We start from the raw sequence: 14,739 nt of genomic DNA, 5'->3' as shown, positions 1-14,739 counted from the left end.
CCCTAAAAATCCAATTAAAATTCGACACAAACCTTCAAATAGGTATGTAATGACACATTATATAAACTCTTTTAATAGTGTTTTATTTACATTTTAGAGGCGATAAGGTGATAAGTTGGACAGATCGAGTGGAAAAAAGCAATTTTCCCACACAACATCTCTCCTTCTCACTATCACGTTTCTCTTCCCCACCTGCCATTTTGAAAAAGACCCGACGGGGCTCATTTCCTGCTTGAATTATGCAGAAACGGGCAGCGTTTAGGTCATGTAATTGATTCTGTTAGAAAGGGGAGAAATTGTGCTTTACAATGGTATTGACATTACAGTCGATCTGGAAGTATTACGTTTTTGGGGCGCTAAAATAAGGGCAATTGTACGGACCAAGGCGATGTACGAGTTTACGTGAGTTTACGTTAGCTATCTAAAGCTGAAGTCCTTTGAGTGTTATTTTCCTGACATTGTCATAGATTTTAATACAACTTCTCTTCTTTAGGTATAGGTGTTCAGACGTTCCTGAGTACTGGACAGACCATATTTTCCAGAATACATTGACAAGGTATGTCAATATATTCAAATGTCTGTGTGTTTTCATTGTAACTCACATAAGGGCTTGTAGGGACCCATTATTTCCGCAATGTTGAAAACTCAAGAGGGAATCCAGAAATTGAATACAGGTTCCCCTCGGACAGGATACACAGGATATATATATATTTTTTTACAACATTATTGTGAATAATAGGTATTAGATATATATATATTTTTATTTCGCCTTTATTTAACCAGGTAGGCTAGTTGAGAACAAGTTCTCATTTTTCAACTGCGACCTGGCCAAGATAAAGCAAAGCAGTTCGACACATACAACAACACAGAGTTACACATGGAATAAACAAACATGCAGTAGAAAAGGAAAACAAAGTCTATATACAGTGAGTGCAAATGAGGTAAGATAAGAGAGATAAGGCAGTAAATAGGCCATGGTGGCGAAGTAAATACAATATAGAAATTAAACACTGGACTGGTAGATGTGCAGAAGATGAATGTGCAAGTAGAGATACTGGGGTGCAAAGGAGCCAGATAAATACAGTATGGGGATGAGGTAGATGGATGGGCTGTTTACAGATGGGCTATGTACAGGTGCAGTGATCTGTGAGCTGCTCTGACAGCTGGTGCGTAAAGCTAGTGAGGGAGATATGAGTCTCCAGCTTCAGTGATGTTTGCAGTTCGTTCCAGTCATTGGCAGCAGAGAACTGGAATGAAAGGCGGCCAAAGGCTTTGGGGGTGACCAGTGAGAGATACCTGCTGGAGCAGGTGCTGCGGGTGGGTGCTGCTATGGTGACCAGTGAGCTGAGATAAGGTGGGGCTTGACCTAGCAGAGACTTGTAGATGACCTGGAGCCAGTGGGTTTGGCAACGAGAGTGAAGCGAGGGCCAGCCAACGAGAGCATACAGGTCGAGGTGGTGGGTAGTATATGGGGCTTTGGTGACAAAACGGAATGCACTGTGATAGACCGCATCCAATTTGTTGAGTAGAGGGTTGGAGGCTATTTTATAAATGACATCGCCGAAAATCAAGGATCGGTTGGTCAGTTTTACGAGGGTATGTTTGACAGCATGAGTGAAGGATGCTTTGTTGGGAAATAGGAAGCCGATTCTAGATTTAATTTTGGATTGGAGATGCTTAATGTGAGTCTGGAGGGAGAGTTTACAGTCTAACCAGACACCTAGGTATTTGTAGTTATCCACATATTCTAAGTCAGAGCCGTCCAGAGTAGTGATGCTGGATGGGTATTTTATGTACTGTATTTTTAAATCAACCAAATGGATTGAACGTTAAAGCAACAAAAATTTAACACGGTATTTTGGGAAGGAAAACATCATTTGGGGAAATCGGACAATAATTTCATAGGGCTCTATCTATAGTGTTTTACTCGATGCATTGTCCCAGGCAGGTATTGACAATGTCTTCCTTATTTTAGAATGAGAGAGCATATGGGGGCAGCAGGTAGCCTAGTGGTTAGAGCGTTGGGCCAGTAACCAAAAGGTTGCTGGATCAAATCCCAGAGCTGACGAGGTAAAAATCCGTTGTTCTGCAACAAGCAACAAGGCAGTTCACCAACTCTTCCCTCATTGGCTGTCATTGTAAATAAGAATGTGTCTTAACTGACTTGCCTACTTAAATAAAGGTAATAATATGTTACAGCTTATGTTACACAAACAATGAATTGATTTCATCTTCATTCCTTAGGGATCAATCAGGCTGCATTCAAGTACAAATATGTGACAACCACAACATTGTGAGTGCCAAAATGGCAAAGACCTTCTCATATCGAAGACAAGATGTCGTTCAGGCCCTTCCTGTGAAGGACTTCAAAGAATGAATGGCCAGCCCTGTTTGAGCCCACTCAGGTACAAAATACAGCTGAATGAAAATAGTAGGTCAAATGATTATATTAATAATTGTATTAATTTAAATATTTTGTGTTGTCTTGACCTAATATTCTAATCTACAATTATACAGTTGAAGTCGGAAGTTTACATGCATTTAGGTTGGAGTCATTAAAACTGGTTTTCAATCACTCCCCAAATTTCTTGTTAACAAACTATATTTTTGTCAAGTTCCAACATTTGTTTACAGACAGATTACTTCACTTATAATTCACTGTACACAATTCCAGTGGGTTTTTACATACACTAAGTTGTGTTTTAAACAGCATGGAAAATTGCAGATGTCACTTTAGAAGCTTCTGATAGGCTAATTGATATAATTTGAGTCAATTGGAGGTAACTGTGGATGTATTTCAAAGTCTACCTTCAAACTCAGTGTCTCTGCTTGACATCATGGGAACATCAAAAGAAATCAGCCAAGACCTCAGAAAAACAATTTAGACCTCCACAAGTCTGGTTCATCCTTGTGCAAACAATAGTATACAGGTATAAACACCATGGGACCACACAGCCGTCATACCGCACAGAAAGGAGATGCGTTCTGTCTCCTAAATGAACATACTTTGGTGCGAAAATTGATCCCAGAACATCAGCAAAGGACATGAAGATGCTGGAGGAAACAGGTACAAAAGTATCTATATCCACAGTAAAACGGTCCTATATTGACATAACCTGAAAGGTTAGCAAGGAAGAAGCCACTGCTAAAACCGCAGTAAAAAAGTCTGACTACAGTTTGAAACTGCACATGGGGACAAAGATCGTCGTTTTTGGAGAAATGTCCTCTGGTCTGATGAAACAAAAATAGAACTGTTTGTCCATAATGACCATTGTTATGTTTGGAGGAAAAAGGGTGATGCTTGCAAGCCGAAGAACACCATCCCAACCGTGAAGCACGGGGGTGGCAGCATCATGTTGTGGGGGTGCTTTGCTGCAGGAGGGACTGGTGCACTTTACAAAATAGATGGCATCAATAGGTAGCAAAATGATGTGGATATATTGAAACAACATCTCAAGACATCAGTCAGGAAGTTAAAGCTTGGTCGCAAATGGGTCCAAATGGACAATGAGCCCAAGCATACTTCCAAAGTTGTGGCAAAATGGCTTAAGGACAGCAAAGTCAAGGTATTGGAGTGGCCATCACGAAGCCCTGACCTCAATCCTATAGACAATTTATGGGCAGAACTGAAAATGCATGTGCGAGCAAGGAGGCCTACAAACCTGACTTAGTTACACCAGCTCTGTCAGGAGAAATGGGCCAAAATTCACCATACTTATTGTGGAAGCTTGTGGAAGGCTACCTGGATTGTTTGATCCAAGTTAATCCATTTAAAGGCAATGCTACCAAATACTAATTGAGTTTATGTAAACTTCTGATCCACTAAAAATGTGATGAAAGAAATAAAAGCTGAAATAAATAATTCTCTCTACTATTATTCTGACATTTTACATTCTTAAAATAAAGTGGTGATTCTAACTGACCTAAGAGGGAATTTTTACTATGATTAAATGTCAGGAATTGTAAAACTGAGTTTAAATGTATTTGGTTAAGGTGTATGTAAACTTCTGACTTCAACTGTATATCTCACTGGGTCAGGGTATTTCATTCTCCATTTACCTACTAATTCCAATATATCCATGACATTCATGGAGGGTGATAGTTTGTAGTGTGATTTCCTTTCTGGTCCATAGAGGTACTTAAGACCGTAATAAAATCTCCCAACATAATTATAGTTGCTTGTAGAATTGATACATTCTTATATATATTTCAAAGAAGCTTGGATCACCGTTATTCAGACCATATAGGTTTGTATGTTTTATTGTCCAATAACATATTTAAAATCATCCATCTACCTTGATGATCTGTTTGGACAATTTGCACATTTGGATCAAAATTACTTTTAATTAAAACCATCACCCCTTTTGAATTTCTTTGCCCATGGGAGAAATATATTTCGCCCCCCAGTCCTTTTTCCACAAAACTTCATGGAAAATTGTTGAATGAGTTTCCTTTAAACAATAGATATTATATTCCTTCTCATTTAGCCAGGTAAATACTGATCGTCTTTTCGTATTATCTGCTAAGCCATTACAATTGCAACTGGCTATACTTATTTCACCACTTACCATAATGAGACACAACTTTCAATTCTATTTCTCAAAATATATGTTTGTAAATGTAACATGATGAATGTCTATATAGCAGTACCATGATATTTGCATTGCTACTAAGTAAACCTCCAATTGGTCCCCACTATTCCACCCGCTAAAAGCCCTCCTCATATCCCAATGCCCGGCAGACCCCCCCAGCCCTGAACAGACTGGGATCCATCCTTCGAAAGAGCACACAGTGCCATTTACAGAACAGAAGTAGATCAACCGTCAAATGCATTTCCATCGCCCTCACCTCGATTTCTATTATATATAGCCATCAAAACATATATTTAAAAAAATCCTGTTTCTTATTTTCACCTTTATGCAGAGGATTTTACATCTCACCAGTCTCGCCATTACCAAAATTACATTATTATATTAGCAAGCAATTATTGTGAATCATCCTATATTGTCCCTGACATCTTTTACTCCTTCACAACAGTTGTGGGATACGTTGGGGTTCGTTCCTTGTTCCTTGTCAATCATTGGCTCAATGGTGAAATTAGCATTCCGACAATATCTCTAAGTAAATCAAACATTCATTTATAAATGCAATTGCAGACAGAAGTTGACAACAGCAACATAGCAAGCATGTTTCAGAGTAAGTTCTGCAACGTAGAAAAGGGTCCACGTTATTTAATGAACCTTTCAGGCGCAGGTGTTCCGCAAGCGGCCCGCCTCGACAACATCCGGTGAAATTGCAGAACGCCAAATTCAAAATACAGAAATAGTCATAATTAACATTCATAAAAAATACAAGTGTTATACATCGGCTTAAAGATGAACGTCTTGTTAATCCATCCGCTTTGTCAGATTTAAAAAGGCTTTACGGTGAAAACATACCATGTGATTATCTGAGGACAGCACCCCACTTACAAAAGTGTACAAACATTTTACAACCAAGTAAAGGAATTACAAAGGTCAGAAATAGCAATAAAATTAATAACGTACCTTTGAAGATCTTCATATGGTTGCAGTCACAAGAGTCCCATCTACACAATACATGTTTGTTTTGTTCGATAAAGTCCTCTTTACATCCCAAAACTCAGTTTTGTTGGCGTGTTTTGTTCAGTAATCCGCTGGCTCAAAGGCGGTCAAAACATGCAGACGAATACATCCTGATAGTACCAGTAAAGTTCTTCTAAACATGTCAAACGATGTTTATAATTCATCCTCAGGTTGTCAATTGTCTAAATAATCGATAATGTTTAAACCGGACAATGGCGTATTCAATAGATAAGAAAACTACGAAGGGCACCCAATTGGTCACACGCGCAAACCAGCACTGCATGATTCTACAGTCCACTGACAGAAAGGTCTCATTCTTCTTCATTTTTCAGAAAACAAGCCTGAAACACTGTCTAAAGACTGTTGACATCTAGTGGAAGCCATAGGAACTGCAATCTGGGTCCTAGCCCATTAGATACTCTTTTGGCATTCAATTGAAAATACTCACATGAAAAGAAACACTTCCTGGATTTTCCTCAGGTTTTCGCCTGCCATATCAGGTCTGTTATACTCACAGACGTTATTTTAACAGTTTTGGAAACTTTATTAACCATTGTTACGTCCTAGATGATGGAGATCAAATGTACACCTTTTCCACTGAAACACCCACAACACGGTCCCTCGTATTGATTATATTCCCAAGCATCTCCATGCAGTCAGACTTTTGATTTTGTGCCACCAGGGCCACAATAATATACCCCCTCTCTGAATGTCTGAGTGTGACCCCCTCCCCATGGGTTACTGCAGCTAGTGTTGCCAGCACTGTCACTGCCTGGGTTGGGGCACCACACCGGAATCCCCACCAGCTAGGTACAAGGTCTTCAAGGTTCTCATTAGCAGCTTTGAGAATGTCCTTGTATATTATGCTCTCCCTTTAGGGGCTTTGGCTTTGCAGGACCAACCCTGCCAAGCAGGCTCAGAATCTGGAGGCTCAGAGCCTGGAGGCTCAGAGCCTGGAGGCTCAGAACCTGGAGGCTCAGAACCTGGAGGCTCAGAATCTGGAGGCTCAGAGGCTCATCTGGAGGCTCAGAATCTGGAGGCTCAGAATCTGGAGGCTCAGAATCTGGAGGCTCAGAATCTGGAGGCTCAGAATCTGGAGGCTCAGAATCTGGAGGCTCAGAATCTGGAGGCTAAAACAGTTAGGGACTTCTCCTTAGTCTGGGTCATTCAGTGCTGGGTTGTGGGTTGTGGGTTGTGGACTCTTATAGGTCTCTAAATCAATTAGATATATCATTTATTTCAAAAATGTAACACTGTTCCATCATGATAGGACAATAAATAAATAAAAAGTATATCCATCATCTGAACAACATTGAAAGCTCTCTCACTCCCCCACTCACAGCAATACATTGGTTCTGGGATATGCAACCATTTCTGTTCTCACTCAACGCCCAACTTTCCCAAACATAAAAGAAAACACACCACACCGTCCACACATACTGTGTCTTCTGTTTACTGAGTTTTTATCTTCACCATGTTCAATTAGTGCTTTTGTGTTCCAATTAGTTCTATTTGAAGATGTATAGAAAAGCCATATTTGTTATTGTATTATTACAATCCATAACCGGACTAGAATTGTGTTTCATCATTTTCCTGGTCTATAAGAACCTTTATCATTTTTAAAATAACCATGGGGTAGTCTGTGTCTCTGAACAACTGGTTATCAATATATAGTTTATCAACGACGAGAGCTACTCGTTTCCCTTTTAATCTATTTTTCTTATATTGGATACAGAACTTTACGCCGTTCTGCAATTTCCTTCGGAAACTGGTCATTCATGACAATTTTGGTCCCAGCAAGTCTTTTACCCAGGCTTTTAACCATTATTTTATCTTTATAGGAAGCAAATTTGGCAAAGATTGGGTGTTCATACCTCTGCCCTCTGTCTGAAGCAGTGTACTCGTTCCAGTTGGATTTTGACGATAGCTTGGCGTGTCATCTGAAGCGCTGTAAGGAGGAACTCTGTAACTACAGATTCAGAAACTTCTCCTTCTTTCTCTTGGATACCTGTAAGTACCAGATTCTCTCTCATGGATCTAGTCTGTATGTCCAGGAAGGCTTCTCTCAGAACGATGTTCTCCTTTTTAAGTTCATTCACTTCTGTTTTAATCTTATTGACTGTCCCTTTTTAGCTTGTTTGTTAGCTTCTCCAATGTAGCAGCCTTTTTCATCACTCATCTCGAGGCCTTCAACTCTTTATATCCTTACTGACTAATTCAAGTATACCCAGTTTGTCATTAATTGATTTTAACAGATCGGTTTCGACCTTTACCATCCCGGTGGTGAAAATATTAAATTGTCTGTGTCTAGAAGAGTCACGTTTTCGTTTTTTAAAATCTGTTCCCCTGTCTTACTCTCTGTCATGTTTGGGTGTTGCTTGTTTTTGTAATATTTGTCGATACATTTCTCTAGTCTTAACATTTGTTTTGTGTTATTATCCAGATCGAAGGTTATCATGTGTAGTGCTAATATTTTAGTCTAACTTGCCGATATTGAATATTACGTTTATATCTTGAGGTGCTCTATATAACTATGTTCAGTCCATCATTACCTGTCTCAGTCCCACCCTTACCTGTCTCCTACCACTGTATAAAGCTCTGCACACTCTTGGCATTCTCTCAACCAGCTTCATGAGGTAGTCACCTGGAATGCATTTTAATTAAGAGGTGTGCCTTTTTAAAAGTACATTTTATGGAATTTCTTTCCTTAATGTGTTTGAGCTAATCAGTTGTGTTGTGACAAGGTAGGATTGGTATACAGAAGATAGCCCTATTTGGTAAAATACCAAGTCCATATTATGTCAAGAACAGCTCAAATAAGCAGAGAAACGACAGTCAATCATTACTTTAGGACATGAAGGTCAGTCAATACAGAACATTTCAAGAACTTTGAAAGTTTCTTCAAGTGCAGTGGCAAAAACCATCAAGCGCGATGATGAAACTGGCTCTCATGAGGACCGCCACAGGAAAGGAAGACCCAGAGTTCCCTCTGCTGCAGAGGTTCATTTCATTAGAGTTACCAGCCTCAGAAATCTGCAATCAACTGCACCTCAGATTGCAGCACAAATAAATGCTTTGCAGAGTTCAAGTAACAGACACATCTCATCATCAACTCTTCAGAGGAGACTACATGAATCAGGCCTTCGTGGTCGAATTGCTGCAAAGAAATCACTACTAAAAGACACCAATAAGAAGAGACTTTCTTGGCCCAAGAAACACGAGCAATGGACATTAGAACCGGTGGAAATCTGTCCAGATTTGAGATTTTTGGTTCCAACTGCTGTGTCTTTGTGAGACGCAGAGTAGGTGAACTGATGATCTCTTCATGTGTGGTTCCCACCGTGAAGCATGGAGGAGGAAGTGTGATGGTGTGGGGAGCTTTGCTGGTGACACTGTCAGTGATTTATTTAGAATTCAAGGCGCACTTAACCAGCAGCGTTACGCCATCCCATCTGGTTTGCGCTTAGTGGGACTCTCAACAGAACAATAACCCAACATACCTCCAGGCTGTGAAAGGGCTATTTGAACAAGAAGGAGAGTAATGGAGTGCTGCATCAGATGACCTGACCTCCACAATCACCCAACCTCAACTTAATTGAGATGGTTTGGGATGAGCTGGACCGCAGAGTGAAGGAACAGCAGCCAGGAAGTGCTCGGCATATTTGGGAACTCCTTCTAGACTGTTGGAAAAGCACTCCAGGTGACTACCTCTTGATGCTGGTTGAGAGAATGCCAAGAATGTGCAAAGCTGTCATCAAGGCTAAGGGTGGCTACTTTGAAGAATCAATAGTATAAAATATACTTTGATTTGTTTACCACTTTTTGGTTACTACATGATTCCATCTGTGTTATTTCATAGTTTTCATAGTCATTTCATGTGATGGGAGGACCAAGAAGAAGAAAGGTTAGCACTTCTCCTTGTGTAATAACACGTTTTCATTATACCACTGGCTGTAACTGTGTGTTAACTATTGATTTCAGAAAAACGCCAAGGAGTGTGGAGATGTATCTCAGATCTACCTGTCTGTCTCTCTCTTCCTCACCTGTCTCACTGCCTCCTTCACCTGTCTCAAGGCCTCCACGCTGGTTTTCCGATGACAGACAGCTACCTAGCCTAAACCCCGCCCCCTTCTGAATCGGTATCTCCCTGGAATGTTCCAGAATGCCTGAACTTAGCGCCTGCTGCTGTTTGTCATCTTTATCAATCAATATGACTATATGATTTAAGTAATGATATTGATCATTTTGGCTGTTGGACTGAGAGGAATAAGCTGTTGACTGACTCCATGATTGATGACTTTACAATCACAGAGAGATGTTGACTTCAGATGTTTGATGACTTTCAACCACCAAAGTTGTGCTTCTTTGGACAACCGTTCTAAAACCATGAAAGGGCTTTTTGGTTTCTTCATCATTTAGTGTCTTATAAGAGAACAATGGTTGAAGGAACAACGTTACAATGTGATGGACTACTAGGTGGAACAACCATTCTGTTAGAAGGAACAACGTTATAATGTGATGGACTACTAGGTGGAACAGCCATTCTGTTAGAAGGAACAACGTTACAATGTGATGGACTACTAGGTGGAACAACCATTCTGTTAGAAGGAACAACGTTACAATGTGATGGACTACTAGGTGGAACAACCATTCTGTTAGAAGGAACAACGTTACAATGTGATGGACTACTAGGTGGAACAACCATTCTGTTAGAAGGAACAACGTTACAATGTGATGGACTACTAGGTGGAACAACCATTCTGTTAGAAGGAACAACGTTACAATGTGATGGACTACTAGGTGGAACAACCATTCTGTTAGAAGGAACAACGTTACAATGTGATGGACTACTAGGTGGAACAACCATTCTGTTAGAAGGAACAACGTTACAATGTGATGGACTACTAGGTGGAACAACCATTCTGTTAGAAGGAACAACGTTACAATGTGATGGACTACTAGGTGGAACAGCCATTCTGTTAGAAGGAACAACGTTACAATGTGATGGACTACTAGGTGGAACAACCATTCTGTTAGAAGGAACAACGTTACAATGTGATGGACTACTAGGTGGAACAGCCATTCTGTTAGAAGGAACAACGTTACAATGTGATGGACTACTAGGTGGAACAACCATTCTGTTAGAAGGAACAACGTTACAATGTGATGGACTACTAGGTGGAACAGCCATTCTGTTAGAAGGAACAACGTTACAATGTGATGGACTACTAGGTGGAACAACCATTCTGTTAGAAGGAACAACGTTACAATGTGATGGACTACTAGGTGGAACAACCATTCTGTTAGAAGGAACAACGTTACAATGTGATGGACTACTAGGTGGAACAGCCATTCTGTTAGAAGGAACAACGTTACAATGTGATGGACTACTAGGTGGAACAACCATTCTGTTAGAAGGAACAACATTACAATGTGATGGACTACTAGGTGGAACAGCCATTCTGTTAGAAGGAACAACGTTACAATGTGATGGACTACTAGGTGGAACAGCCATTCTGTTAGAAGGAACAACGTTACAATGTGATGGACTACTAGGTGGAACAGCCATTCTGTTAGAAGGAACAACGTTACAATGTGATGGACTACTAGGTGGAACAGCCATTCTGTTAGAAGGAACAACGTTACAATGTGATGGACTACTAGGTGGAACAGCCATTCTGTTAGAAGGAACAACGTTACAATGTGATGGACTACTAGGTGGAACAACCATTCTGTTAGAAGGAACAACGTTACAATGTGATGGACTACTAGGTGAAACAACCATTCTGTTAGAAGGAACAACGTTACAATGTGATGGACTACTAGGTGAAACAACCATTCTGTTAGAAGGAACAACGTTACAATGTGATGGACTACTAGGTGGAACAACCATTCTGTTAGAAGGAACAACGTTACAATGTGATGGACTACTAGGTGAAACAACCATTCTGTTAGAAGGAACAACGTTACAATGTGATGGACTACTAGGTGGAACAACCATTCTGTTAGAAGGAACAACGTTACAATGTGATGGACTACTAGGTGGAACAGCCATTCTGTTAGAAGGAACAACGTTACAATGTGATGGACTACTAGGTGAAACAACCATTCTGTTAGAAGGAACAACGTTACAATGTACACCCCGAGAGCTTCTGGTCAGCGGGGTGGTGGCACCGGGATCCTCATCTCTCCCAAGTGGTCATTCTCTCTTTCTCCCCTTACCCATCTGTCTATCGCCTCCTTTGAATTTCATGCTGTCACAGTTACCAGCCCTTTCAAGCTTAACATCCTTATCATTTATCGCCCTCCAGGTCCCCTCGAGAGTTCATCAATGAGCTTGATGTCTTGATAAGCTCCTTTCCTGAGGACGGCTCACCTCTCACAGTTCTGGGCGACTTTAACCTCCCCACGTCTACCTTTGACTCATTCCTCTCTGCCTCCTTCTTTCCACTCCTTTCCTCTTTGACCTCACCCTCTCACCTTCCCCCCTACTCACAAGGCAGGCAATACGCTCGACCTCATCTTTACTAGATGCTGTTCTTCCACTAACCTCATTGCAACTCCCCTCCAAGTCTCCGACCACTACCTTGTATCCTTTTCCCTCTCGCTCTCATCCAACACTTCCCACACTGCCCCTACTCGGATGGTATCGCGCCGTCCCAACCTTCGCTCTCTCTCCCCCGCTACTCTCTCCTCTTCCATCCTATCATCTCTTCCCTCTGCTCAAACCTTCTCCAACCTATCTCCTGATTCTGCCTCCTCAACCCTCCTCTCCTCCCTTTCTGCATCCTTTGACTCTCTATGTCCCCTATCTTCCAGGCCGGCTCGGTCCTCCCCTCCCGCTCCGTGGCTCGACGACTCATTGCGAGCTCACAGAACAGGGCTCCGGGCAGCCGAGCGGAAATGGAGGAAAAGGCTCGCCTCCCTGTGGACCTGGCATCCTTTCGCTCCCTCCTCTCTACATTTTCCTCCTCTGTCTCTGCTGCTAAAGCCACTTTCTACCACTCTAAATTCCAAGCATCTGCCTCTAACCCTAGGAAGCTCTTTGCCACCTTCTCCTCCCTCCTGAATCCTCCTCCCCCTCCCCCCTCCTCCCTCTCTGCAGATGACTTCGTCAACCATTTTGAAAAGAAGGTCGACGACATCCGATCCTCGTTTGCTAAGTCAAACGACACCGCTGGTTCTGCTCACACTGCCCTACCCGGTGCTCTGACCTCTTTCTCCCCTCTCTCTCCAGATGAAATCTCGCGTCTTGTGACGGCCGGCCGCCCAACAACCTGCCCGCTCGACCCTATCCCCTCCTCTCTTCTCCAGACCATTTCCGGAGACCTTCTCCCTTACCTCACCTCGCTCATCAACTCATCCCTGACCGCTGGCTAGGTCCCTTCCGTCTTCAAGAGAGCGAGAGTTGCACCCCTTCTGAAAAAACCTACACTCGATCCCTCCGATGTCAACAACTACAGACCAGTATCCCTTCTTTCTTTTCTCTCCAAAACTCTTGAACGTGCCGTCCTTGGCCAGCTCTCCCGCTATCTCTCTCAGAATGACCTTCTTGATCCAAATCAGTCAGGTTTCAAGACTAGTCATTCAACTGAGACTGCTCTTCTCTGTATCACGGAGGCGCTCCGCACCGCTAAAGCTAACTCTCTCTCCTCTGCTCTCATCCTTCTAGACCTATCGGCTGCCTTCGATACTGTGAACCATCAGATCCTCCTCTCCACCCTCTCCGAGTTGGGCATCTCCGGCGGGCCCACGCTTGGATTGCGTCCTACCTGACAGGTCGCTCCTACCAGGTGGCGTGGCGAGAATCTGTCTCCTCACCACGCGCTCTCACCACTGGTGTCCCCCAGGGCTCTGTTCTAGGCCCTCTCCTATTCTCGCTATACACCAAGTCACTTGGCTCTGTCATAACCTCACATGGTCTCTCCTATCATTGCTATGCAGACGACACACAATTAATCTTCTCCTTTCCTCCTTCTGATGACCAGGTGGCGAATCGCATCTCTGCATGTCTGGCAGACATATCAGTGTGGATGACGGATCACCACCTCAAGCTGAACCTCGGCAAGACGGAGCTGCTCTTCCTCCCGGGAAGGACTGCCCGTTCCATGATCTCGCCATCACGGTGACAACTCCATTGTGTCCTCCTCCCAGAGCGCTAAGAACCTTGGCGTGATCCTGGACAACACCCTGTCGTTCTCAACTAACATCAAGGCGGTAGCCCGTTCCTGTAGGTTCATGCTCTACAACATCCGCAGAGTACGACCCTGCCTCACACAGGAAGCGGCGCAGGTCCTAATCCAGGCACTTGTCATCTCCCGTCTGGATTACTGCAACTCGCTGTTGGCTGGGAACAACGTTAGAAGGAACAACGTTACAATGTGATGGACTACTAGGTGAAACAGCCTCTCAAAACTCCAAAGATTGTATTTTCTTCAACACTTTGTTTTTATTTCTGTAATGCTTCAGGGAAATGTAAAGACAAGGTCCTGGACAGTAACAGGATTATTGTCTTTCTGTCTGAGACTCTGTCATCATAGAGATCTAGTAGTTTATTTAGATTAGGGTTGGGGTCAATTCCTTTACATTTCAGGAAGTAAACTGAAAGTCCAATTCCAATTTTCCTCAATGCCACTATGAGAAAATGTCAGTTTACTTCCTGAATTGACTGTATTGACATTGAACTGACCCCAACACTGATCTAGAGATAAGAGACTGTAATCCTCGAGGGGAGAAGAGGTTAAGAGGGAGGCAGGGAGCAGCGTTCCTCTTGGGGGAGTAGTGGGGATGGGAGGCAGGGTGAAGGGGTCCTCTTGGGGGAGTAGTGGTGAGGGGAGGGAGACAGAGGACATCCCAGTCTGATCACTGGAGGTTCTCTTGCTACAGAGATGGTCTATAGAAGCCTTTTAGTAGCTGACATTCCTAACCTCAACTGAGAGGGTCTCAGTCCCTCTGATGGCCCTGTTGGTGTCCACTCTGTCTCTCTGTGTGTGTCCTGTTCTTCGCTGTCTGGGACAAAGGGGGGTTGTTGTGGATATTGAGGGGGGTTGGGTTAGTAGTCTTTTGGCAGCATGACCCTGCGACCCCCCATGAAATAACACAAGGTGATCTTCCTTCTGAAAGGAATGTTGTCCAG

The 14,739-nt window shown here is 42.7% G+C and overlaps 1 protein-coding gene across 50 annotated transcripts; it reads left to right on the top strand.

Annotated features, from left to right (window-relative positions):
- Positions 1-497: 497 nt before the first annotated feature.
- LOC127919273 (uncharacterized) lies at positions 498-14,326 on the top strand. Of its 50 annotated transcripts, none has more exons than XM_052502793.1 (8): positions 498-556; positions 2,245-2,405; positions 7,445-7,613; positions 9,585-10,079; positions 10,134-10,727; positions 10,944-10,997; positions 11,538-11,591; positions 11,700-12,004. In XM_052502793.1, exons 4-8 carry the CDS (start codon positions 10,040-10,042, stop codon positions 11,936-11,938), a joined length of 981 nt encoding a protein of 326 aa, XP_052358753.1. In that variant the 5' UTR covers positions 498-556; positions 2,245-2,405; positions 7,445-7,613; positions 9,585-10,039; the 3' UTR covers positions 11,939-12,004. The 50 variants fall into 50 exon arrangements, with proteins under 50 accessions (XP_052358753.1, XP_052358754.1, XP_052358751.1 ...); XM_052502794.1 differs by lacking the exon at positions 11,538-11,591 and adding an exon at positions 11,430-11,483; XM_052502791.1 differs by lacking the exon at positions 10,944-10,997 and adding an exon at positions 10,782-10,835.
- Positions 14,327-14,739: the final 413 nt, after the last annotated feature.

Source organism: Oncorhynchus keta, unplaced genomic scaffold, assembly GCF_023373465.1.
Source record: "Oncorhynchus keta strain PuntledgeMale-10-30-2019 unplaced genomic scaffold, Oket_V2 Un_contig_16216_pilon_pilon, whole genome shotgun sequence".
In the NCBI taxonomy this organism is placed as follows: domain Eukaryota; kingdom Metazoa; phylum Chordata; class Actinopteri; order Salmoniformes; family Salmonidae; genus Oncorhynchus; species Oncorhynchus keta.
Note: the sequence above shows the minus strand (reverse complement) of the source record. Positions and strands in the feature narration are given on the sequence as shown.

Excerpts from the sequence above, each read along its gene's own strand:
- LOC127919273 (XM_052502741.1), top strand. The coding sequence starts at position 10,040 with ATGGTTGAAGGAACAACGTTACAATGTGATGGACTACTAG. Across the intron at positions 10,080-10,133 it reads ACAATGTGATGGACTACTAG|GTGGAACAGCCATTCTGTTA; the intron begins GTGGAACAACCA and ends ATGGACTACTAG.